Consider the following 26,912-nt stretch of genomic DNA (forward strand, 5'->3'; position numbering starts at 1 on the left):
GTCACATAGCCAGTTCTCAATCCACCTCACTGTCCCCTCATCCAGCCCACACTTCCTTAGTTTTCCAATGAGGATGTTATGGGAGACAGTGTCAAAAGCCTTGCTGAAGTCAAGGTGGATGACATCTGCTGCCCTCCCCTCATCCAGCCAACCAGTTATGGCATCATAGAAAGCTATCAGATTGGTCAAGCATGATTTACCCTTGGTAAACCCATGTTGCCCACCTCCAATAACCCCCTGCTCTTCAACTTGTTTGGAGATGACATCTAGAATGAGTCTCTCCATTACCTTCCCAGGGACGGAGGTGAGACTAACTGGTCTGTAGTTTCCAGGGTCCTCCTTCTTGCCCTTTTTGAAGACTGGTGTGATGTTGGCCTTCCTCCAGTCTTCTGGCACCTCTCCTGTTCTCCATGACTTTTCAAATATGATAGAGAGTGGCCCAGCGATAACTTCTGCTAGCTCTCTCAGCACTCGCGGGTGTATCCCATCTGGGCCCATGGACTTATGAATGTCCAGCTTGGCCAAGTGGTCCCGAACCTGGTCCTCTTCTACTGAAGAAAAAACTTCCTCTCTCCATACCCTCCCCCTGGCCTCCGAGGCCAGAGGTTCATGAGGGGCAGCCTTAGCAGTGAAGACTGAAGAAAAGAAGGCATTCAGCAACTCTGCCTTCTCCGTGTCTTCCACCACTAGGGTGCCCATCTCATTCCTCAGTGGGCCCACATTATCCCTAATCTTTCTTTTTCTGTTTACAAGAGACAAGAGCATATAAACAATACCACAGCTTTTAATGACACAAACCCGGTGTGATCATATGATTCCTGCTTGCCACAAGTATAAAATATAGCAGTCATTTTAAAACGGTGTAACAAGATTTACTGCATTCCACCTCGTATTTTCTTCATACCTACTTTTTTCTTTGTACAGTACATTATTTTCAAAATTAAATATATTCCAAATCTACAGTTGGATAAAAGCTATAAGCAAGGATCAAGTGCATCATAAAACAAAAGTACTCAGTTTCCAGAAGCTGCTTGTAAGATAGTTTTCTTGGTCACTTCATGTATGCCTACTGGGGACTGACCCAGAGTAAAATGAAATCAAAAGATGAAAATTCTGGCCTTGGTTAGGTGCAGCAATAGAAGTCTTACTGATTTCAGTAGGGCCAAAATTCCATCTACAAAGATTACTTCCCTTGACCTAAATGTGCTTTGAATCAATCCCTAATAGCCTTTGAGAGACAAATGGTTTCTTTCATTTGGGATTAACTCATAGTATGGTCTATGGTGTGATCTGATGTTGTTGGTTTTTTACATCCAATTACAAGGTGATTAAATAATTTGCAAATTCGAAACACCCCTCTACTTTTAAAATAAATTAAAAAAAAATATTGTTAACACTTAATTTTAAGTGGTTATAAACCACAATGTTTTAATTTGACATTGACAACAGAGATGCCTTATTACTGCTTACTGTGGCCAAAATGTCCAAGAACTACTGGAAACACAATTTCTCTCTGAGCAGAAAGGTGAACTCCAAAGGGTCTTATCTTTGAGCCTCAACACAGACTCTGCAATAGCTGTTAATTGAGGTGCTTCTAGCACAGGTCCCTCAATTAGTATATCCAGGGGTCGGAATACTAAGGAGCAGTCAAAAGCCGAGATGTGAAATTAATGCCGTCAAGGTTCAGGAGACGGATTTAGCACAGAGACACTTGTACCCTGTCTGCTCTCTGTATCAGGGGCGTTGGATGCAGATGAACCGTAACACAGGCACTTCAGAAAACAAGTGGCTCTTTAGCCATGCTGACACTGTCCAAATTATCCTTGTATGATACTGCTTCAGTTTAAAAATTGCTTTCCATTTGAGTAGGACTGGAGGAAAAGTGGAGGTGAAACTTGACCCCGACCAACAGAAAAACACCTCTGAAGGATTCTCCCCCTTGGATGGATGCATCTCAACCAGGAAGGAAAGACAGCACCAGTCCCTTATGCCTCTGGTTTGCGTCTTCCACCACCAGCGTGAGGATAAAAGCTCTCTTGTGCTGCTCGGAGGCTCACCTGACCCTTTAATGAGCTGATTCAGCTCATTAACCTGACAAGGAATGACTCCCTTTTTTTTTGTTTGGTATTCGCTGTGTTTGTTTCCTAGAACCAGAGGAAGTAAAACAATGGGAGCACGTGTATGTAGGTGGAACAGCTCTGCCTCTGTCAGCAGCAAAATTCTTAGATCAGTCTGTAAAATCTTATCCTGCTTTTCAAAGGTACTGTAGCTCTTGACTTACAAAAGAAAAGAAAATCCTTCAGGGATTTATTAAAAAAAAAAATTATGAAAGTGTTCTTACTTGACAAGTTGCCTTCAGTGAAGAAAATAGCTTTAAGAAGCCTGATTCCCTTCCTGCCCTTCCCCTTATCCACTGGTTTTCCAATGTAACCAACACTCCCATTGTGTTAATACAATTGTTTATGGAGTCATTCTGCAGGCCAGATCACTGAAACTATCTTCATTAAAAATCATCCGCCCACCCTCAAAGTTAGTCTTTAGCCAGACCATTTAATTGAAGTGGTTCATAGGATGGCCTTCAGTCAACAGTACCAGCCAAGCAGGCAGTGAACATAACCATCACAGGTGGAAATTTCTCTTAAGTTGACTCTGCTGTGAAGCCTATGTGACAGACAAGCCCATCACACATCAAAGGTAAGGGAAGCTGCTGACTGGGGACAAAATATGAGCAAGAAGAATCTCAGATAATTCTCAGCCAAAGACAAAGCATAAGAAGGAGCTGAGGAACAAAAGGCAAAGCTCTGATGCCTCACAACATCCCTGAAACACCAGAGAAGGAATGGATGCATGTGTGCAATGTGTAACCCTCCAAGAAAAACTTCTGCTTTACTCCCAAATAGACTAGTCGCAATTAATAACAATTTCTATGCGATATCTATAAATGGTTACAGACCAAAGCAAAAAAACCTCAACTGTAGAACTGCTTTCCCTGAACACTACAGATAATGTCCTCAAGCACCTGACATCCACTACTGGCTGGGTACAGAAGTGATTTTGTAAGCCTAATTCACACAGTAATGAGCTCAAAAGCAGAAAACCTTCTCAGACTGCTTACCTCTTTTGCACTTTTAATTTTGGCCAAGAAAGTGTACAGTTCCATTGTTTCAGCAAACAGAGCCCGACATACTGCTTGATAGTGGTTCGGTGCCTCTGATCGGGTTGGCAGGTGGGCAGCACACAGCTAGAGACAAAAATAAACAGCAATATTAAAACAATGCCCCATTGCTTTCACTAAGGCTACAGAGCATGAGATAACATGAAAGGGAATGCAATGGAATATTTATGGTGCAAAAATCCAGGAGACATTTAAGTTTCGGCAGAAATTGGGGTGTATTTTCTAAACCATCTGCTACCATTTATTTTATAAGAAGAGTTCCATAGGGGCGGTAAGGGGGCTGGTGACCACGTCCTGGTAAACTCTGAAAACCAAGACATTGCCTTTTCATCAAAAAAAAGAAGAAAGACGATGTAGCTGTGAAGAGGGAAAAAAGCAATCCTGCATCATCAAATTTTGGGAAAACATATTAAATTCAAACCAGCTTTGACACTGTAAGTGTTGTTTAGCTTCCTGTGAATGGACAGAACTGTGTCCCTGCCAATTTACGAAAGGATGACAGGTGAAGGAAGAAAAAAGTAAAGTGCAATCGTCAAGCTGAAACGCTGTTTTAATTTATTTCAAGCAGTACAAAGATTTTAAAATCTGCAAGAGCCATGGGATCACAGTTTTATTGCTTCACCTCAGACATTCATGAGCATTTCCAGACACAGGTACAGCTGATGTAAAGAAACAATGATAAACGTTTTCATATATGCTAAACCTGTAACACTCCGAAAGCCTACTCAAATCACTAATAATCATTCACAACTACTGTTAAGCAATAAGTCAGTCCAGTGTTGCTTTTAGACTAAAATATTCAGCTCCCATTTCCGACAAGACAAGTTTCACTGAAACCAGCCTTTATATTTCAAGCAGAGAACCTGGATGGTCTGAGCAACATCCAGCTTCATGAACATGATCCAGCTTCCACTATTGTAGAATAGCTCAGCACTGACACCAATTGTTGCAATATCTTTTTCTTACACTTCCTTTAAGTCAAATCCATCACCTGTAAGCATTCATCATGGAAATCTTGGCTGGAAATGGACAGAACAAAATAACATTTATAATTAGTTCCCTAAACAGTTGTAAATAAAAACCCCGAAGCTGAAACTAGAGCACTCATATCATACTGGTGTAAATATTAAAATAAAACAAAATCTTAATAAAGGCCTTAAAATGTGTCTTGTTACTGTGGTTTTATAGTAGCTATTTATTATATATATAGCTGTATTTAGAGCTATAGAGCTAAAAGTTAAGAAAAAGCCCAAACCTGAGGCAGTGGGTGGCTACATTCAGATCTCCAGAACTAAAGCTTGAGACAAAAGCCTCTTTAGGACAACCCTTAATTAGCCTAGTGGCATATTTGTCTAAATCTCTCTTGTCATTACAGTGAACACTGTGGTTACAAGGGGCACAACGCATGTAAAGCCTGGGCTGCTTTTTCATATTGCTTTCAATGTGATTTAAATCCACGCTGCCACTAAAAGGTGTGACCCTGTGGCCTCCAGCTGTGCATGTCCACTGATGCCCTTTTGCTGGCACCAGAGTTTGTGCCCTAACTCAGAGAGGATTATTCACCCGGGCAAAAATTAACACCGTGAAGGAAGTGGGACAGGAGACAATTATTCTTCATGGCACGGATACACGCGCAGTAGCGCAGGCAAAAAGGAACAAGGGGAATACGCTGCCAGAGAGGGGAAAGGGAGGAAGGGCTGAACAACTTCTTTTGGTTGCAGCCAGATTTAGATTGGCTCAGTCTCACCGACAAGTTGTTTTCTAAGGCCATAGCCCCCTTGTTTTTTTTTATTTCTTCCAATTAGTGTAACAATACAGAGTTCACTGCTTCAGATTTGGTCAGCTTTTTTGATAAATTTTCACAGGCACAATTTGGACTCCCGCAATATCCTATTCTGATTATTGTACCCATATATATATCTCTCTCTCCTTTTAGTCATAAAAAAGAATATAAGGAAAGTGTATATAGTGTGCATGTATATTTTCCTTCTTTCCCATATACTTTCCTTATAAATAGGGAACACAAGGCAGATATGTTCACAAAACTGCCCTTGATTCCTCCCTTTCAAATTTTACACTGCATGACAATGATGGCCAAAATTTTCTTATACCTTTCACATTTCTTTCTTGATAATCACAGGGACATACTTGACAGAAAACCCCCCACTTTTTTCTTTTCCCTTTCTTTTTTCTTCCTTTTTCTCCCCCATCCCTTTTTTTTCTTTTCTTTTTTTTTTCCTTTTTTAACAAATCATTCATCTTTTTGAAGGTAAAGGAAGAAAAACCAAAACAGATGCAGCTCTAATGTGTCTACAGTGACAACGTATACTACAAAGGTAGAAGTTGTTAAATATTCCCCTTGACTTCATGAAAAAGTCAGAACATTTGAAAGACCAAATTCTGAGAATGGTTAATTTGTGTTCCTTTCTCTCAAGAACTAATCATGTCCTTACCTGCCTTACTATGTTTTCAGTAAGCTATTTCTGGTTATTAATTATAGCACAGATAGAAAGGGTTTCATTCTAAAATACACCACTTACAGGAATAACAATAGCTATAAGAATAACAACAGCGATTTCAAAAAGGTCATAAAATGGTACAAGTCTTAACAGCCGAGAATAAAATTTTATTATTATACAGGTTGCACACAGGTTTTTAAGAATTTTTTTTTCTTTATTTAGAAGCATGTTAATTAGAAGCAATTTGCATCAAATATTGAGTTAATAAAATACAGCAGTGGCAAGTTCAAGCAGGGTATGGATATAATCTTGATTTTATTATTGAACATGAAGTAAAGCAAAAAAAAAATTAAACACCTGCTGCTCTACTTAGTTACAAAAGCAGCCACATAAAAAGTAAACCATTTGGTTTGTAAACGTTAGGCTGCAGATATTAAAAGAGGGTGAGAAGCTCCTACTAACTTTCATGTTCTGAAAAATCAATCTCCGAGTGATCTTATATTATGTGAAGATGCATTTATATACAAAAGCCCCTTGTGACAACATTAAGTCAAGTGACTTAGCATAAATTTTTGGATTGGGGAAGGTAAGCTTGAAGAAAAAGGAAAATGCAAATCGGACAGTGATTTTTTTTCCCCTTCATTGTAAGATATTGTACTTGCATGTTGTTCAGAGCGCTTGACAAACTACAACTTCCACATGAAAAAATACTGCAAAATCTAGTTGGGCAAGGCAAACGAAGTATGAAATGTCACTTCTAGCCTGAGTTCAGGATATTTATTCACTTAAAAAAATTAATTTTATGATAATAGTGTTTGAAAAGCTATGTTACTGTAACACAACAGGAAAATCACAGCCAGAATGTTTTAATAATTGAGATATGAAAAGACAGCCACCTAATGAACTCCTCCTCCCTTTACCATGTCATAGTGGTTGTGGTGCAAGAAGGATTAAGATCAGGTCTGCACTCTTTTCCAGCCATTCAGAGTTCATCAAGGAAAGAAAGCCTCTGTACACTGCTTATTCTGACACTTGCCTTTTCATCCCTCATGATACAACTTAAAACTATCCTACAGGGAATGAATGCGAACAGTGCCCAGAGCTTAATACAAGGGCTGTTTGTTCTGTTTCCAAGAAGTCTCAAAAAGTATGGTTGAAAACAAATTATGTGGTCTTTAAAAACTGGAGAATTATCAAAAATATTATCAACTACTGAAACATTAACTAGCTCAGTCTGCAAATAATTCCATTTGCAATCATTGTGAAGAGCTGGGATTTTTTTTAATTTTTTTTTTTTTCTTAACTGCGCCTATCCAAAACCCAGCTTGACCCAAAGCATTCAGTCTTTGCTTAGATCACTAAGAAGATTAGAGACTGTTTCCATCCACATTCAGGGTTCACAGAAAAAAAAAAAGGCATTATGTAAATACCATAGCCTTGCCAGCTCCTCTATCCAAATTCATTCTCAATCGACTAGGAAACAGAGTGCACCAAGCCAAAGCAGTGTTAACAGAAAGCACAATATAACCATCTGAAGAGATCAAACAGCATTTCTTGCATCTGCTTGAATATATTCCATCAAGGGCTCCGTAAAATTAAAAAAAATACAACTGACTCACCCACTAAAATTCAAGTAGGTTTTGTAAAACCTTTTTGGCTAGATATATATTAGAAGCTTCATCAAAACACCTGGCCTGCTGGAATCCGGATTTCAAAAGACAAAAAAATGTTTCCACTTGCAGTCCTCTTGGGCAGAGGGTCTGTATGAAGGCACCACAAAGAAAAGGATTTCTTTTTCCCATGGGACACAAAGACAAGCTATTGATATTATGCAAAACATACTACCAGCCTGCAAATGCCAGGCTTGTTAAGTGTTTTGAAAGCCTTGGACTATTAACATAGACTTAAAAGATGTACTTTTTCTTAAGTAACAAGAAGAAATTACTACAACCAACAGATCACCGAACATGCAACTGTACTAGTTATCTGCCTCATCCTTTGCTGTATGGTACTGCAACAGGTTCAAAAAATAAAACTCAGCTTGAGATGCCTTCCCAAGTTAAAGTTGTCTTCTGAAAGATTTTATCTCCGTGCAGATAAACTAGACCTTGTGATTAGGCTTTTTTTTCATATATATATATATAAATAATTTTATTCCTATGAATATGAACTTCAAGGAGCCATCTGCCTTACCAGAAAAATCCTACCAAGACAATACTTGTGTATTTGTAAAACTCAACCAAGCGTTTTGCTTTGCTTTATTATCCAGAATAACGTTAAGGGACTGAACATTCAGAGGAATAAGAAGTGCTTTGATATGAGCTGGTAAGATGTTTCTGCCTGCTGGGACCATCACTGTACATAGTATATGGGCCTTAAGCACAGTGCAAGTTTTGAGGCAGCTTTCACAACACCTGGAGCCAGCTCACCTGCTCCCTACCAGTTCACAGCTGCTTTCTTGAACTTTCCGGGCAGAGATTTGCCCCTGGCTCTGCTGCTTGTAACTGCAGGAGGGCCAAGGACTAGCTGATCCCTCTGATGAAGGACTTAAGGGGAATGCTATCAAGGTAAGACTGCAATAAGGCAAAAGGGATGGGAGCAGTGTTAGCTATTTACCCACAAAATAAATTCACAGAAAGTACAGGAAGTATTCACAGAAAGTTACTCTTCTCAGAAAGTAACCTGCAGAAGCTTTGTAACTTTTTAAACAGATTTTTTTAAATAATCATTTGCAAGTGCCATGGAATGTCCAATTGCTTGGCATGTGAGTTCCTAATTAATTTTACACACCTCAAGGAAAAGGTAGGTTTTGTGGAAATTAAGGTAAATTGCTAGTTTGCTGGTGTCAAGCACATCTACCTCATTACTTAGGTGTTCCCCAGCAATCTGGTAAGGCTTTCCCTGCACACTGGTATTTGTTGCTTTGATCATGTTTTTGATCACTTTGAGGTGAACAAGAGAACTATGTAGCACTTTACTTACACAGGTTCAGAATGTAATGGTTTAAGTGATCCTTCCCATAAAATGGTTTAATAAATACATTCTTTCTTTACTTATTTCCCTTTCTAATATGAAAACCCAAACGCAGCAGCAGAGCTATTGCATTTAGCGGTAACAGCTACAATTTGATTAGTGGCCTTGGTTTGTTCCCACTTTCAGGATTGTAAAAAGAAGAAAAAATGCAGCTGCTGAAATTAAAGCCAAAACTGCAAATGGGAATTAGATGATGCAAGGGCTGACAACAGTGTTTTGCATAAAATCTTCATCCTTAAAGAAGTGTCTGGTTGTCTGTATCGTACAATCTTCACCATCATTAACTACCCTCTGCTTTGCAAACTCTGAGGATTAAAGGTCTTGAGCAAATTATTTATAGATATGATTAAATGTCAAACAGGAATGGACAAACAAATGTTTCCAGATGCTCTCCTGAGTCAAAACTTAACTCAGTGCGGAAGTAAAACTGAAAGACTTACGTGGGTAGACCGTATTTGGGAAATGCTGCAGCGCTGATTCAGATGCTGGTAGTTGTTTTTAGAAATACATAGCAAAACTGAGCAATTCAACAATGCTCAGGATGAAGCCGGTGCACAGTAAAGGACTCTCCTCCATTATTTTCTTCTAAACAGAGTATCTGTCCCGACACTGTTTCCTCCACGTACTGACTGCCTTGAGGTGCTGAGCACCATGATTCATTTTCTTTCTTAAAATCTTACATTCCACAGCTATTTGAAGAGTTTTAACTACTTTTCCACGCTATTAGAGTGAACTTAAGCACTGATGAGCATCTTGATACAATTTCAACAGACAGCAACTGTCAGACTAACATCTCACTTAAAAACTTGAACCTTTTCCAATGACAGAAACAATTAAAGGTGAAGACAATTTGTATTCTGTTACATTTATATGATACTATCTTTAGGGAAACAAGTCTTACAAATATTTAACACAATTACTAACACTTTTGAAAGTGTTTAAAACTTACATGGGTGTTAAGGAATGGAAGTCAAACTACAGTGCACATTACTGACTACATTTCCATTTTTAAGGCAAATCCTGTAATTTTCATGTTCAGTGAAGCCTATTCTTACTCTTTATTAGCTAAGTAAAGAATGACCTGACTATCAAAATAGACTTCAAACAAAGGTCAACCTATGTTTTTGTGAGACAACGATATTTCCACCGAACATTTTGACAGTAATTTTTCAATGACCAACTAATTTTACGTGCTGGTGCAGACTCCTCAATAAAGCTGCTTTTGTGAAAATTCTCATTTCTTCTTGAAAGCTATTTAGCTATTTTTACCCCTCAAATACACCCCCTGCATACAGCTGTTTCTGGAATATGTGTTAGGTGTATTGTTACACTGTCTTTACACAGTGGACTAACAACATCCTGCTTCCCAAAGAGGCTTGTTTCAAAAGAGCCAATTAAGTGAAAACCAATTCTGCATTCTCTCTTAGTTTCAGAGAAACTGTGCTCTGTTGTTTCTCAGCAGAATAATGGAGGAATTAATAATATAAATATGCAGTAATCTGAATTTGGTAGCTCTTGCTCTTTGACTATTCAGTGGAACATCAATGGGATTATTCATGAGCAAGGGCAAAATCCTACAATTTATATTTTTCCTACTCTTTCACATGAAATGTCAACCCTGGCAACATATAGAAAAACCACTAGCTAGCCTGTCAGCAGCAACTGTTTTCTAAAGCTCTCTGCTTCACAAGGCAACAGCTCCATGTACATTCACAGCTCTCATCTGTACGGCTCACACATCTGCATTTCACGCAGGAGCAGCAGCGTGAAGGACGGGATGGAGGCATCCGGGTAAGAAAATTAGCTTCAGAAGCGGAGTAGAGGCATAGATGGGGAAACATGATAAAACTGGATAATTAAAGGAGAAGGGGAGTGGCTGTGCATATTCACAGGGCTACCTGTAGCTGTTAGCTAACAGCCCATTAAGCTGTGGAAACGCCCTTTATATTATTAAATAACTTAGACCTGAACAACTGATAGCAAAGAGCCGCACCCCTGTAATGTCATTTGGTATGGTTGTCTGCCATGCTTCTCAGACCCTCCTTAGGGATGGAGGATGCCTTCTTACTGCAATTACTATTTCTGTTCAGCAGGAAAGAGAGGAGAGCTGGTTTTGTAGCAGGATGCTTGGCATATGCAGCAGAGTGAGAACAGAACAGAGACCCTTCTTTCTTCCCCTCTGCCCAAGCCTCCACACAAGCATACAAATCAGCCATTACACTCAGGGTACTGCTTGGAAAAAAAATAGAGCATCTCTGGAAAAACAGCAGAAAATAGTGAAATTTTTAAACAGAATAAAAGAGAAAACAATTTTATCAAAAGGCGACAGAAAATGGTGGGGAACGACTCTCAAATCAGAAACCAAATCTCACTGAAAAAAAAAAAAGAAGGGCAGAATGATGCAGAAGAGAAGTTGTTTCTACATCTTCAATAATGCCCACCAATCTTATTACTAAACAGTTCAGATGCTTCCATACTTACTGAGAGTCAATATATTAATGTAAGGCAGTTTTATTCATAAGCCACTTAAAATCCAATTAAAATATATCAACTAAAATAAAAACATGCACTTTCCTTGGCAGCAATTTGCAGTTCACATATAGAGCTTTAAAATGCATGTGTGTGGGTAGCTTGTTTGTTTTTATGTGAAGTGCTGAAACTTCTCTCAGTAGGCATAATAATAATTTGCTTTCATGTTTTGTCCTGAAGCATGACTTTTTATTCCTATCCAAAAAAACAGATTTCCAGCTGCATAACCAAACGAACTCCATTATTAAACATAACAAGCTTTTAAACTTCACTCCCAATTAATAAATCCAGCAACTTCTAACCAGTCGCATTTTGCTTTCATGAGATCTCAGCGTATGGAAACCTATTCTATTCCTTCATGCATGCCGTACTCCTTATTTGTAGTACCTTTGTCAGGGAAATCAAGTTTGAATTCAATCAAGATAGAATGAAAAAGGCCTACAGAAAAATTCTTCCTCCTCTTCTTCTAGGCAAGTATGCTTAACATTTTTCTCTTAAAATTTACAGCCACTGAATCTACATTGCCATGATCCTATAAAACATATCAGTTACATAAATGTTAATATTTAAAAAACACATGCCATTCTAAGATAGGTGTGAACAAAATTATTTAACCCACAATTGATCAATTGATTAAAAAGAAAATACTGCAATTCTGATTCAAATACATATTCTTGCTTATTCAAGCAGACAGATACCCAACAAGTCAGAACTTAAAAGGTGTTATTTTCTCCTCAATCCACTCTATAACAAGTGGTGGAGCCCTTTTTTGTCCTTCTCCTCTATGCACACTCCATTACTGGAAATTGTCTCTAGTCTGGTAATTACTAGAAATTGAATTATCCGGAGTCAATGAGTTTGACATACACCCTGTATATAGGTGGGATTAACCACCTGTAGGGACTGCAGATGGTGTTTATACTGCCCTGACTCCTCAGACTCGAGGGAAGGACGCCTTTACTGCTTTGCTTTGCCTCCACGCGTTTCTTGCCAACGGCAGCAACAGGAGTGAACCCACCACTCTGTCAACCATTCGAGGCCACTTCATATATCCCGAACGGCACTGAGTCTACACCTCAGGGACTGTTGTGACTGTAGGGGCTCCATCACAGTAGTTGCCTCAAAGTCCATGCTGCATGTATTCTCTCATTCTTGAGACTCTAGGAATTAACAATTCTATTTTGCCAATGGAGATCTGAGGCTGATGCAAAGCTCACTGAGCGGGTGGGAATCTTTTCTGATTAAGAAAATAAATAAAATCTGGATCAAAGCCATAGCTGACCAAATCATGTAGGATGTTACAGCTTATTTTTCTGACATGTTCCTGCTTTCTTGGTCCGTTTGCGCTCCTACTCACTAAAAACATTTCAGACTCCATATGAAAATGTAGCATGGACAACTGTAGTGAATTATTATACATCTTGTAATAATTGGTTGTTTTCCTGAAATCTTAGGTCCTGAACTCATAGGCATACATATGAAATGTAATCTTCATTACTTCTAATTAAGAGATTGTGAAGTGCAACCTACAAGCTGATCTCTTGCTCCAATCTTAAAAAATATTAGTTTTATTTCAACACCATGACTCCTTGGAGGATATAGGAATGAGTCCTTGCTTCTAAAAAGGATGAAAAACACAGAACTCAACATAAGATGAAAACCCAAAGATAAAGAGCAAGAGAGATCCCCTCTTGCTTATAAACTAAATTCAGAAATAAACTAAATTCAGAAACATTTCTTCTTCTCTAGGATTTGGCTGTTCTTTCTAACAGTTAGCTTGCTTATTTCAAAATATGCCCCTTGCAGAAGAAGGCAAAGCCATGCACCTTGGCCAGTCTCTGATTGCAAAAGCAGGCAGTTTGTTATATTTTCAAAAAGAGCTACTTGCACTTTGAAATGATAAGCATTCTTTTTGCAATGAATTTCCTTCGCACACTCAAAAAAAAAAAAAAGCATTGGAAAAGAAATACAGAATTTAAGTATTTGAAGACTCTTCCCAACTCTTATTACCGTGATTTTAATTAACATAAAATAATTTTGCACTTTAGGTTATTTCAACCACATCAGATAAGTCTTACCATTCTTATCTAAGAAGGAACCTTGTAGAAACAAGCATGTTCTGCAGTAAAAGGGATGTGTCCTTGACAGAGAATAGTTAAGGGAAAAAACAAACAATGAAAACCAACAAAAAAACCCACACACCACAACCCAGCTACCAGCTGCCTCTTCATCAAAATCTTATTATCTGAAGGGAAAAAGAGAAAATGGAAGGAGGCAAATCACTCTCCTAGTTCAGTCAACTGCTGCATGAGTGCTTTGTTTTCAAACACAGCTCTTAAAATAATTAAACTATTTTGTGCCAAGATAATTATTTACCTGTTCTCAGTTACATATCATGAAAGATGTATCTCTGCAAGTCAGGCAGGAACTCCCAGCTCAGTTATTCAACTTCAAAGCTTCCTTTAAAACGCCTGGCACTTGCAAAGGCATCTACTACACGTCCGTTGAAATAGATGCTTTTTCATGATACGTTTACCAGTGCCTTCCAAAGAAGAAATATAAAAGGAATTAAATGTCTGGAAGGTAATTAATCCTGTAGTGATCTCAGTCCACGGAGAGTAAGGTTATCAAAGGGGTGATCGTGATAGAGCACTCTCCTGAATGTCGTCAAAGACCAATTGTTACTCTTGGGTAACTTTTCTGTACTGACGTTTTTCATGATAAAGCCACTTTTGAGGACTGAAACTCCGTGCAGTTATTTTTAAAATAAACAAGACTTAAGAGCAAAGTATAGGTAACTAGAAATGCAAATATATAACTATTTCAAACGTTGCTATCTTCAGCAAGATGAACGCCAATTTAGCATCAACTTCATATAGAAGGACTTGATAGCGAAGGATAAAGGGACAAATCTAAGACACTGGTCTTCAGTTGGAGTTTGTTGACAACTCTGAACTGCATTTTGGATATACCGTCACACAAGGAGTCTGGTGCAAAACTGATGAGTGTTAAAAGCTTACAGCTCGTTCTGCCAGCAAAGATAGCTGAAAACATCACTATCCTACCAAAAAATACCCTAACTAAGTGTTTCTAAAGGACTTTTTGTCGGTTTCCTTAAGTATACATCAGGGTGGCATGAGAAAGACGGCTTCAAGTGGGAGCTGGGGGAGGCGGGGAAGGCGAGGGGGGGCTCAGTTTCCTCAAACTCTGCGTGACGCCAGCAGGGAGCTGCCAAGAAACCGCTCTGCTTGCAGCGTCTTCATTAAAAGGCCTAGATAGCTGCCAAATTAACCTCAAAGAGAGGTTATCTTTATCTGTCAGAGTGGTAAAGAAAATTATTAATCATTTTATTGTGGTAGGCTTGTAAGACAATAGAGGTTAGTGGCGGGGGGGGGGAGGGTGGCCTAGTTATCTTGCCAGTTATCTCCCCTCAGCAGTTCGCTGCCGTGCACCCAGGCAGAAGTAACACCCGGTGGGTGATTACAAACCTCTTGAGTTTCATCTTTAGGGTGGAAAGTGTCTTGGACATGAGAGAGATGCCCGTCCTGTTTTACCTGCTCGCTTGACCCCAGAGCCAGGCCGCGGGCAGATGGGTGCCATGCATCCCCTGGCCACCGGGAGAGACCTAGAAGGAGCGGGCATGTCCCCTTTTCTCCTCTCCTTCTTCAGTCGCTCTTGACAAAAAGTGGGCCCAGGTAGGAAAGAAAAAACAACCCGTAGTGTCCAGAGGTATGCTTTTTGCAACTATTTTTGCAGTTTGTTTTTTTTTAAAGATCCCCTGTAAGGACATATTTCCGCGTGTCTGCTGAAGGTGACACCATGAGGCAAAGTGCCTCTGGCAACCAGACTCCTCACTGGAAAGTCCCCGGCAAAGCCCCTTGGCTCTGAACCCAGTAAGCGCCATTTCCAGGACAAGAAATTGCAATAAATACCCCTCCTTTGCTCTCTGACACATTCAAATGTGAAAAGCACTGACATCACCCTTTTAAAATGAGCACAGTGGCTACTTTCAAAGTAACGCGGACCACGTGCTGACCTCCAATTACACTGCCCAGAATGAAAAATCGGGACAACTGTTTAAGACACCAAATGACATCACTTTAATTAATGAAACCTGTCTATCAACATAATTCACTTAAACACTTGTCACGTTCAAAGCTGCTTTAAAATTACATTAAAGGGATTTACACAAACTGTCCCCAGCTTTCTTGATCAAGCTAAGGCACAGGAATCCCTTCACTTTCTGAAGAGGTTTATAAGAAATTAAATGCAAACACACAGGCAACAGTAACTTACTGAATATTTTTATTTCCAAATCAAATGTGTGTGTTGACTGGAAAACATATTTTCTTTTTTCTTTTTTTTTTACATCTGAGCCATTAAAAATATTTCTACTGTGACACAACTCCTCTGTCCAGACATGAAAAGACTTAATAAATCATGCTGACTAATACTCTCCTGAACTTCAGTTTTTTCATTTGCTTGTTAATATTACATGCTACCAAGGAAGTCAAAGTTTTTAAAAAAAACAAACCCTATACCTCATCTTCTTCCTCCAATGCCGTCATGTTTTCAAACATCACCTGATAATCTCTCCATTTTAAAAAGTGGATTGAGAACAGCCATATTGATTGACATGAATTGATTAGAAGAGATCAGCTCATAAAGAGATTTGGCTTCATGTGAATTTGCTCATCTAAAGCATGTGTTGGTCTTAGTGCTCACATCAAGAAATCTTGGCATGCCAAAAAGGAAAAACAAATACAATTGCTCATTAGGACCTTCTTGTCCCAACTCCATGCTTGCATTGTCCTAAGAGAAAGGCAGGCAAAAATCCACAGATCTCTCTTCTGGCTTAAATCACCCGAAGTACCTTGTTCTTCCTTGCCATCATGAACTCAGTAACAATGAAACAAACTCCCAGTTTTTCTAGTGTTTAAAATCAAGTTTCTAGCCTCTCTCTCAGAGATGCAAATACATAAATAACAATAAAACAAAGGGTTTTGTTCTCTCCTCAGGGCAAAGGCAAAAAACCTCCTCTGTTTTCCATCCAACCAGGCTTCAAAAAAAAAGAAAAAGCTTCCTAGTGCCTGCTTTACAGGCTTTGCACAAAGCAAACTCAGAGCAGGGTATGAAGCATTGCCCTCGCGTTCAGCTGGCTTCCCTTAGATCCTTGTCCTTGCCAATCACTCAGCCAAATCTTCTTCTTTATAAGATTTCGTTCGGGTGTCCAAACAACAAGTAGCCATGGTTGCTACTCAGCTCTGACAGTTTGCTTTGCCTCCCCACACAAAATCCCTGAATTCCCGTGCCTGCTGTCTTACTATAGCATCCAGGTTAACCTACACCTTCCCTTCAACAAATACTCTGCCAGACTTAGCAATTCAAGGAGTTCACCTCTTAGGACCATTTTGTTCAGTGTCACAAGTTCATGTGAGTTATTAGGAAGGCTGCTAGAATAAAATGTTAAAACAATTCTCCACAACTACGCCTACAACAATCATCTGCACAGATGCACGAGCTTTGGGACGGTATGGCCCAAGCGATGCAGTCGGGGCAAAGCTAAAACTACCTGAGAAATGCACTGAAGCCACCACCCAGAAGAATACTGCTTTTCCCACTGTGTTATTCATTAAGAATATTTACAAATCAATAATTTAAAATACACTCAGGGCCATGCATCCTACGGACAATAGTCTTTTGAAAACTACCCCTTAAGTCTGGTTCAGTTACAACACTATTTAAGGATGTTGCAATTACATGTTTTAAATAGAAACCTACTGTAAAAATTCTTTTACTAAGAAATGCAAAACATTCCCTGTCTTCAGACTGATCTTTGGGATAAATACAATAGTCTGACTTTTAGATTCAGATCTTCAGGGGACAGCACAATCTAATATATGCTGTTTATTTCTTTGTATCAAACTTATCTCACTTAAATATTTTTCTAAAATACAGCATGCAGCAGTGCACTATGCAAAGGGGAGCCGAAAATAGCATCATGGGAACACAGTAATCAAGAGCATATTAAAAATAATCACATAGCTAAAAAAGAGAGATTATTATTTTGTAAAATTAGTGGTACTTTTAAGTCAATTCAAACAACTTTCCTCCAAATGTTTTATTTCTTTTAATACTGTTACCAGCACTGAAATAAATGCACCAAAAGAAACTTTGCCTCCAGCCCAAGGCTCCCTCTTGAATAATTCAAAAGCAAGAAGATCACAGTGGCTTAATTAAAGGGCCCTCACTCCATTTTGTTACTTTTCCCATGTTGCTGTTACAGAACAATATGCCTTTATAAGAAATTGAGTAATTTTGTAGAATCCACACTGCTTCCATTTTCTTTGGCAATGCAATTGTATTATCCTTAAAGGGACTCTGAACTAGCAATATTGACAACTGAAATACTCACAGTTTTTTACACAATTGCTATCAGCAAGAAAAACTGCCAAGCATCCTCAAATCTAGTAATTTGTCTCCTGGCAAGAACTAAAAAAGGCAAAGCTTCCACAGCTGCTTTTCCCCCTGACTCCTCTTCTGAATGGGATGGTGGATTGTGAGGCTCTAACACCTCACAGAAGTTACAGACTCCAAAATTTATAGCAGACAAGCACTTGGAGACTCTGCCATTGGACCTTTTGTTTCAGCCTGTAATGGGCTGACATATTTTCCCCCAGCTAAATCAGTTGGCTTAAGTACGAAGTTCTCCCTCACCCCATAAATCCTGCTTCTCTTGTGCCTGTAGAGCATTACAGCTACAAGGACACCTATACTTCCCATTTCAAATAAGAGCTGTATATGCATAACTTAAAAACTGCAGAAACAAGTTACTCTACTGTTTTGAATACGGCCTGTAAGGGCAGCTACCAGGAACCTCCAACACATAACGCTATATGAGAGAGAAAATTGTACAGCAATTTTGAACGTCACCATTAATTTACTTACCTACTAAAACATGTATCACACACATAATGTAAATAATACAAGCCGTACTGATAAGGTACATGGGATATTCCCTATGGGATGTTGGCATTACATGGAAATCAAAGAACACTTGTGCCTTACAGACACAATAGAAGATGACATGTGAATGTGTATAAAAATACCTGCATTTTTAAAGTAGCGGAAGGAGTCAGTAGAGCTAAAAAGCTAGCTGCAACACCATGAACATCCAAGACTGCAAAATGGGTGGCAACTAGATTCTGACAAGATGAACCTTTTTCAAACCCTAACGTTAAGACAAGCTGCTGTCCTGGCTAATTTTTCTGAGCAGATCTCCTGCCTTTATCAGGCTGACAGCAAATCTGAAAATCCATCACGGCCTTCTGTGCACTTAGCACACCTGGAGAGGGGAGGTGGTTGTGAGCTGAAGGGAGAGACTCTCCGGTAGATCCCTTCAGCTTTGGATGGGTTGGTCTGCATTGCCCGCCCTGGGTGCTGGAGTTAATCCGTAGGGCAGAGAAGATATGGGTCACTTTTGTAACCAACAGCGGCTCTGCTCTTTTTTTTACTTTAGTATGGGTCACTACAGCATTACTGTGTTAATTGACCAACCATTACCCTGATTTCCAGTCATTAGTTAGAATTTCAAATTAATCTGATCAAACAAAACGTACCTTGTGAAAGTAAACACTCATTGATCTGTTTTAGTCTCCAGGGTCCATTTCAGCAGCGCAGGCCAGCACAGATTCTTTGATGCTGCAGATTAAACCTCATACTCAGATGTGTTATTTCTAACTGATTGCTTTGCATGCTTTAGACATTTGTATTTTTAAAGGGAAAACTGGAGCTCTGTCATGACTTGAATTCTGCATTTCATGCACTATGGGACACCATTACTGCCAAAGAATCCTCCCACCTCCACTGAAAACTGGAACTTTATTTTTACCCATGTACAAATTATTTATAATAATTGCAGCATAAAACAGATGGGGAAAAAAAAGTCTATGCCCTACTCTGCTTCTTTTAGATGCATAAAGGCCACACACAAATTTCAGGTGTTCTAACCTCCCCATACATAAAAATAATCTGAACACTCAATCTGTGTTTCCTGTTTTTGTTGGACAACTCCTTGGATTCCTCAGACTATTTTAGACCTTAGACAGGTTATACCAGTATAATTATGTGAATTATGGGTACAGGGGTTTTTCACTGGTGTAGATGCATTACTGTGAGCCATAATGGGAAGATAAAAATCACCACAGAAAAGACAATTTGGTTTTGTCTCCCAGCCTGGAATAAGACACTCCGATCTAAGCCCATGCCAAAGGATGGGATGCTTCCCCTGTTCTGTATCAGAATAATTAAAGCAAGAGAAGAACAAAAAAGCCCTTCTTTTTTCTTTAATGGGAAGACCAAAGTCATGAGGGACAACTTCCTTGCAAGTACATTTGGAATAATGCAGTTCTAAGCAAAACCTCTCAAATAAGGTTCGAACAGTACAAAATTACTTCTGCTTCTACTTATTTTCCACTTGCAAGTTCTCAGTTATCATAAATTCACTTGCTCTGCAGCTGTTTATAAAGCTCTTCATATCAAAACCCTGTTGTTATTGTTAAATAATTTTATTTTAAAACCAACAACATGGAGATATTGCTTATACATTATGAAGACTCAAATCTGCAGAGAGACACTTCTGCTTTATTTTGCAGAGTCTGTCCTCGGCTCCCTGGGCTTGCACAGTACTGGAGCTTCAAACACTGACTCTTTTCACAACTCAGCCAGCAGCACAGTTTACTCTGCCAGCCCTTCAGTTGTGCCCGCACAAATGTTTGAGGGGTCTTGCAACAAAACAGATGAAGGAACTGATGGAGTTAAAAAAAGCAAAACCAAACAAAAAAAACTTTAGGGATGCTTTGACTAAATATAGGTGACATGGATCCCAGCCAAGGTGACAGCACAGGCAGAAGACGCACACTATGGTTTGAATGAATAACCATAATGTGCAAGGCTTGTTTGGGCACAAGAAAAATAGCAGATTTACTGCATTTCTAAGACAATTCCTAGTTAGCCCAAAGAATGGTGAAGGAATAAGAAAATTCCTGTGGTTGGGTCCTAGTCAGTCAAGACTATATATTCCTTTGTTAACCCAATCTCAGCAATTGTTTTTCTGAGACTTTCACAGTCTATGTGTCTGTCTGAAGACACTGGGTACCTGATACAAAAAGGTGTACTCTCAGTCAGCTTTGGGAGGGTAAGAGCCCCACATGGAATGTTTTTAAGCTCCTGAGCACAGGAGATAAGCACTGGTCCTTGGGACCTCGCTACTGAACTCAAGAGGTGCCACTTCTGTCAATGCATCACAAAGAGAAAGGGTGGCCAGAGATGCAAGTCATCTACCTGCTCAGACCAGAACCATGAATGTCCACCTTCAGAGGCCCAAGGTCCCCAGGGACATCCACCTGGGGTGTGCCCTGTCGTAGCAGTATGATATGGGGGTATGATTTTTCATTTTGGGAGACCTTTGGGCTTCTTCCTAGCTTACAGTCCCCAAAGAGTTAAACTGCAAAAAGAAATAACCAAAGGAGAACATTCACAGAAAGCTGCATCTTACTAATTTTAACCTCACAGACTAGGCAAAATTATGGGCCTTTGAATTCCAGTAACATGAACTCTCATGTCTGTCATGAACAAATACCCAGACTTGTTTTTAACTGCATTTTCTGGTTCCTCTCTGACAGGTTCCCATATTATACTTACATGGGGTCATACCATCTATATGATAATAACGTATGTCCTCAAACTCAGAAGGGAGCCTCCAAAATACTTAGATCTGAATGTAGATCTTCTCATCCTGCCTGTAATTGCATGGAGACAGGACATATTCTTCTTTTCCTCTGTAACTCTACACATGCCATAGATAGTTGATCTGTACTACCATTAGAGTACTCAAAGCACAAGCAGATCAACATCACCACTGTACATTTCAGTTCCTTCCAGCTCAAAGAAGTCAGCCATATACTTGAACTACCAAGACATTCAAGTCACCTAGACTTAAGTCTCCCATTTTAGACACCATGCCAATGATTAAGTGACAATTAAAATATCTGAAATATGGGGAGGGAGGAGTGTTGACAGAAACAATTTATTCTTCCTCTTTTGCTTACAAGGAAAGCACAAACATGAATTTCTGCCAAAAAAAATATTGGAAACTGTAATCTTGTATGCATTTGTTATAGTAAGATAACGCAATGCTGCACACGCTCCTCTGAAAACAATTTTCATACAAATTAAAAGGTCAGCATGGAGATTTCCTCAGTACGAGTTTTGTTTACTATGGGACCTGGGTCACTAATTCATCTTTGCAAAGCAGCAGTTGCACAACAGTTAATTTTTGGTCAGAATTAACAAATGTTATTACTGAACTACCTAAAAGTGATTAGTTGGGTAAGGCCTGGGACCAGAGCACCAGGGGACATCCACCTATATTTGTCTCTGATACAAGAAGGTGTGGCTCGATTACAGATAAGGTACCTGTTAAAGCTGAGTTAACTTTCGGGACGAAAGGTGAACATAAGTAAGAGCAAGATATCTGTTCAGGAAGACCACTGCCTCCTTATGTGTCTTCTAAGAGACCTGCAGAGAAAGGTAGCAGAGGCAGTGATGAAGGTTAGTGTCACGACTTGCAGATACTACTGACAACACCGCCTCTGATCTGAAGAAGAGCTAAGGTAAAATCTAGTACTGGCAGTAGCGATTTGGCTACAATGATGTTCAAAGCTTGAAGAAATGACAGGGCTAGGGCTAGGATGGCACTTCAGCCCAGCAAATACCAGCACAGACTAAAACCTGCTATCAGAGGGTTATGTGGCTTTATTTACATCTGGAATTAGATGGGGGTGCTGGCCTAGAATAAAAGATAATACTGGAAATGGGTTTAGGGTTGGGGCTCAGGCCAGCAGATATTGATAAACTGCAGCTTAGAAAGCGCCTCCAGGTTAAGATGAAAAGTGGTGCTGGCTTAAACCATTTGACTGCAGAGATCTGCGGGATAAGGAGCGAGATAACGTTACGATTAGGACTGGAATTAGGGTTTGAGCAGACTCTGCAAGAGGTTGATAAACTGCATCATCTCGTTTCAATATCAGGGAGGGCCACATGCCGTGATAAAGGGGCCACATGACAGGACTTCACACACCCTTCGCAAGCCCAACACCGCCCAGCATGCCAAGCCTACTCTGCCTATGTCCTCTGTTGACCCAAGACTCCTCAAGCCGTGCATTTGCTGTCAACCTGATGCATTCCCAACCCCTTGGGACTACTGTACATGTACACTTCTGTCCTTGCGTATGTGCACGGCAAACCTGGCACTCCCGAGATGCACAGATTTCCTGTACCGTGTGTGCACGGTGTGTACATGCTGGAGATGGGGGTAGGGGAGAGGGCCCCAAACAAGGAAAACATCTGTCTGAAAACATAGGGTCCTTACTGTCTCTATTTCTCCCTTCATTTGCACTAGGGTTGCCATGCCCGAAATACAACAAAGGCTAAACTGAGTCATTATTGAGTGTACCCTCAGCAAGTTTGCCAATGACACCAAGCTGTGTGGCGCAGCTAACATGCTGGAGGGAAGGGATGCCATCCAGAGGGACCTGGACAGGCTTGAGAGGTGGGCCCGTGCAAACACCATGAAATTCAACCAGGCCAAGTGGAAGGTCCTGCACCTGGGTCACACCAATCCCAGGCACAAATACAGGCTGGGCGGAGAATGGATTGAGAACAGCCCTGAGGAGAAGGACTTGGGCGCGTTGGTGGATGAGAAGCTCAACATGAACTGGCAATGTGCGCTGGCAGCCCAGAAAGCCAACCGCATCCTGGGCTGCATCAAGAGAAGTGTGGCCAGCAGGCTGAGGGAGGTGATTCTGTCCCTCTACTCTGATCTCGCGAGACCCCACCTGGAATACTGTGTCCAGCTTTGGAGTTCTCAGCACAGGAAGGACATGGACCTGTTGTAATGAGTCCAGCAGAGGGCCACGAAGATGATCTGAGGGCTGGAACACCTCTGCTATGAGAACAGGCTGAGAGAGTTGGGATTGTTCAGCTTGGAGAAGAGAAGGCTCCTGGGAGATCTTATAGCAGCCTTCCAGTACCTGAAGGGGTCCTACAGGAGAGATGGGATGGGACTGTGAGGGTGGTGAGGCACTGGAACAGGTTGCCCAGAGAAGCTGTGGATGCCCCATCCCTGGAAGTGTTTAAGGCCAGGCTGGATGGGGCTTTAAGCAACCTGCTGTATTGGGAGGTGTCCCTGCCCATGTCAGGTGAGTTGGAACTTGATGATCTTTAAGGTCCCTTCCAACCTGAACCATTCTATGATTCTAAAAAAGTTAAGCGTCTGACAACCAATATCTCCTCTCTTCATAGATGCAGTTTTAAAAACAGTGGATCAAGTCTGTGCAGCAGGTTGGTCCTGCCAATGAAATCAAAAGCCAAATCAGCCAAATATACCAAGAAGCAGTACAAAAGCTTGTCTGTGTCTTCTCCAAACAGAAGCTTTGCCAATGATGATCTTGGCAGTACTATTTAGCACTTACCCTTTTCCCAGTTCTTGGGAATAGCTTTCCGCTGTTACTCAGCACTTTACAGGTTAGGGGAGGGTTCAGAATTGACTGTGCCTACTTCAGATCATCGAAAAACCTGACGCGTATCTATCTGTGCGTTCTAATGATAAAATAGGCTCATACACATTAGTGATTAATGTTGAAAAATTCAGTCTTAGTGGCACAGACAGGCCTTGCACCTGACAATGACACTTTCCGAAGAAGGGGGAAACTTACAATCACATTTCAAGCACAAAATCATGTCCATGCTGGAGACTATAGAGTTAAAAACATTAAAAATCAGTAAGTAGCACACAGCTCATCTCTACCATTTTCCAAGCTTGCCATTTAGAGAATGCAGGGTAGGCAAGAATGACAGTTGCTCAATTCAATAAGCAAACCTGCTGCGGCATTCACTACAAACTGCAGAGAAGAAAGCTCCACAGTGAGTTTTGCCAAGAGGGAATTACAATTATCGAGCCTCATGGTCACAAGACCACACACTAGTGTTGTGAAACAGTCATTGGGTAAATAAGGGTGTAGCCTGCAACACAGTTTATGACTGGTGGGCGGGCAAGGCAGGGGGAATGAAAGAAAAAGCCACATGCAAAATACGGTCTTACCCCTGAAAAGGTAGGAAGTCAAGAAAAAAGGATCTTACAAATCTGCACTGATGTCAAAAATGTGGCAGAATGATGCTGCCGTTCTAGTACTGTCAACACAGGAATGACACAGAGAAGGGAATAAAGGAGAGGTGCAGAGTTAAGCATACAGCAAATAATTTAGGCAAAAAGCAACAACAGCAAGAAAAGAGAATTCCAAGGGATGGAGGAGTAAAAGTTAGAAATGACAGCTGAACTTCAGTTCACTAAGATGAAGACACAAAAGCGGTACATTTCCAGAATGATAAAAAATTAATAGCAAAAGATGGTAAAAGCTAAAGCCTAAGATGCTCATTTTAAAACATATAAATAGGTAGGTACCTCAGAGTAGCAGAGATATATATTAACAAGGCAGAACCAGAAAGATGCCATTCATCAGCCTTAACAGCTGAAACCTCACCAAACATTTTCTTATCTTTTTTGTATTTCAGGGATGTGTACCAGTGTAACTGACAGAGTTCAGAGAAGTTTTCCAAACTTATCTTTTCTTGTTTGCAGAAATCAGGAACTTGCAAAATAATCACTTCTACAAGCCACTGCCCTCAGCTCTACATATACAAATGTCTCTTCTGCCTCTGCACGAAGCGAAACTTCCTCTAACGATCCAACTTAGCTTGTCCCACCAATTCACCGCATTTTTGCCAAACTTAGGGGAAAGAGGATATACTGCATCTGTCCTCTGCGTAGCACCGTGCTGTTTGGAGCAGCTCCCACAGGGGCTTAGCAGGGTGCTGCTGGCCACTTCTAGAGAAGGTGACTGGGTGACAGGGAGCGAGCGAGGGAGGAGAGAGCAAAGCAACCTTCGCTTCTGCCCGCAGTGAAGGCACCGACTCAGCACGGCTGGGAGTGGCAGGGGGCTTGAAGGGGAGAGAATTTCATCCAGCCAGGCCCTCCCCATCACAGGGGAGCAAAAGGCCATTTCATTCATTCCTCCTGCTGACCCCTGCGTCTCCAAGGGAGGAAGAAAAAACAAAGGCATTAAGCATTCAGCATTATTTCTGATGCAAGGAGGATACAAAAGCATCTCAAAGAAAAGTTATTCCCATTCCAGTCTCCTAAGAGCTTCCCTCTTTACTGTCAACCGATCAGAAGTGGTGGGTTTTAGTGGGGTCTTGTTTCTGTGTGCTAATATGTCCTGATGTGCTATCCAGGACACTCTCCCAGTCTCAGCTCCCACCACTACACTCTTAATTTCCGTGACACACTAAGCCTCTGGTCCTTAGATATGACTTATATTTACAAAGAAGCATTATACAGGATTCGATCCCCTGGTATAAATTAGCATACAATTTTCCAACAATTTTCCAAATTTCCAACCAATTTTCCAGTAATCGGTAAACCAATTATACAAATTTCGCCAAAATCCACACTTATTAATACCTTTGTCTCTACTAAGAGCTCACTCAGCTCTAAAACTTATACTGAAGACTACTCTATAGAAAATAGAGGGTTAATACTTCTAAATGGCTGTTCATGGTAGCCCGGATAACATTAAAGAACCTGTTGCAATTAAAGTTCATCAGCTGTATTTCCAAATCTCACAACTCAGGTCAAGAAATGCAACCGTAATGATTGTCAATGAAATACTGTACCTTGACTCACCCTGTACAAATAAGCCACTCTTATAAAAGCACCCCTCTGCTTCAGTAGAGGAGGGCGGCAAAGGAAGAAACTGATAAGGAATAATTAAACTAGTACTGCACTAATGAAAAGGTGAATTAATTGAAACAGGCCATTAAGTATGCAAATGTACACAAAGTAATTCAACAGACATTACACTGGAAGGCTGACTATCCAGTGCACGGAAGAAATCAGAATGGGATATTAATGGCACATCCAACAATAAAGCTGATCACGGATTTTCTGTTGCTTACTGTCACCTGTGAAATATTACTGCATCCCATTTTTGCAAGCGAATCTTACAGAATGACCAGGGCAATCAAGTATCAGAAAATGACACAGCCAGTATCACACTAGACAATAACACAGAAAATAGAGTTGATTTTCTCATTGCTAAAACCAGTGAAATATCATATAAACTGCCCATGACTGTACCTTCATGACATCTTTATAGGAATGAATGGCCTCAACTTCCTCTTTGTCATCATCATCGTCATCCTCCACTCCTTCATCCAGAGCATCATATCCTTCATCTCTGCTCCCATCTGTTTCTGTGGTATTAGTCATGTGGTCAATAAGCTGCTCCAGTGGAGGACTTAATTCCCGCTCTTCATTGTCCTTCAAACCATAGTCCAGGGCTTTATATATAATAATCCCTAGTGATTCAATAACCTATAAAAGTGAACAAAATAAAATATTTATTAATGCCATTTACATGAATGAATAGGTCAGTCTAGTAACACCCTTCTTTGGTGTTTGTATAACAAACTTAGCAACAGAGAGGGCAATAAACATCAAAATTAAATAGAAAAAATGATCCTCTAATACCTACAGTTGTACTCCAGTAACGCAGCACAGAGCATGCATACCACATACCTACCACTTTCTTATTTCA

General features: G+C 40.3%; 1 protein-coding gene across 1 annotated transcript in view; it reads right to left on the reverse strand.

Annotated features, from left to right (window-relative positions):
* Positions 1–26,912, reverse strand: part of SPIRE1 (spire type actin nucleation factor 1) — a 124,324-nt gene that overhangs the window by 40,797 nt on the left and 56,615 nt on the right. The window contains exons 3-4 of the mRNA XM_074146358.1: positions 26,453–26,689; positions 3,116–3,241 (exon numbers count right to left, since the gene is read on the reverse strand). Of these exons, the coding sequence (XP_074002459.1) occupies positions 3,116–3,241; positions 26,453–26,689 (363 nt within the window). The remainder of the gene's footprint in view (positions 1–3,115; positions 3,242–26,452; positions 26,690–26,912) is intronic.

This window comes from Numenius arquata, chromosome 4 (assembly GCF_964106895.1).
Source record: "Numenius arquata chromosome 4, bNumArq3.hap1.1, whole genome shotgun sequence".
In the NCBI taxonomy this organism is placed as follows: domain Eukaryota; kingdom Metazoa; phylum Chordata; class Aves; order Charadriiformes; family Scolopacidae; genus Numenius; species Numenius arquata.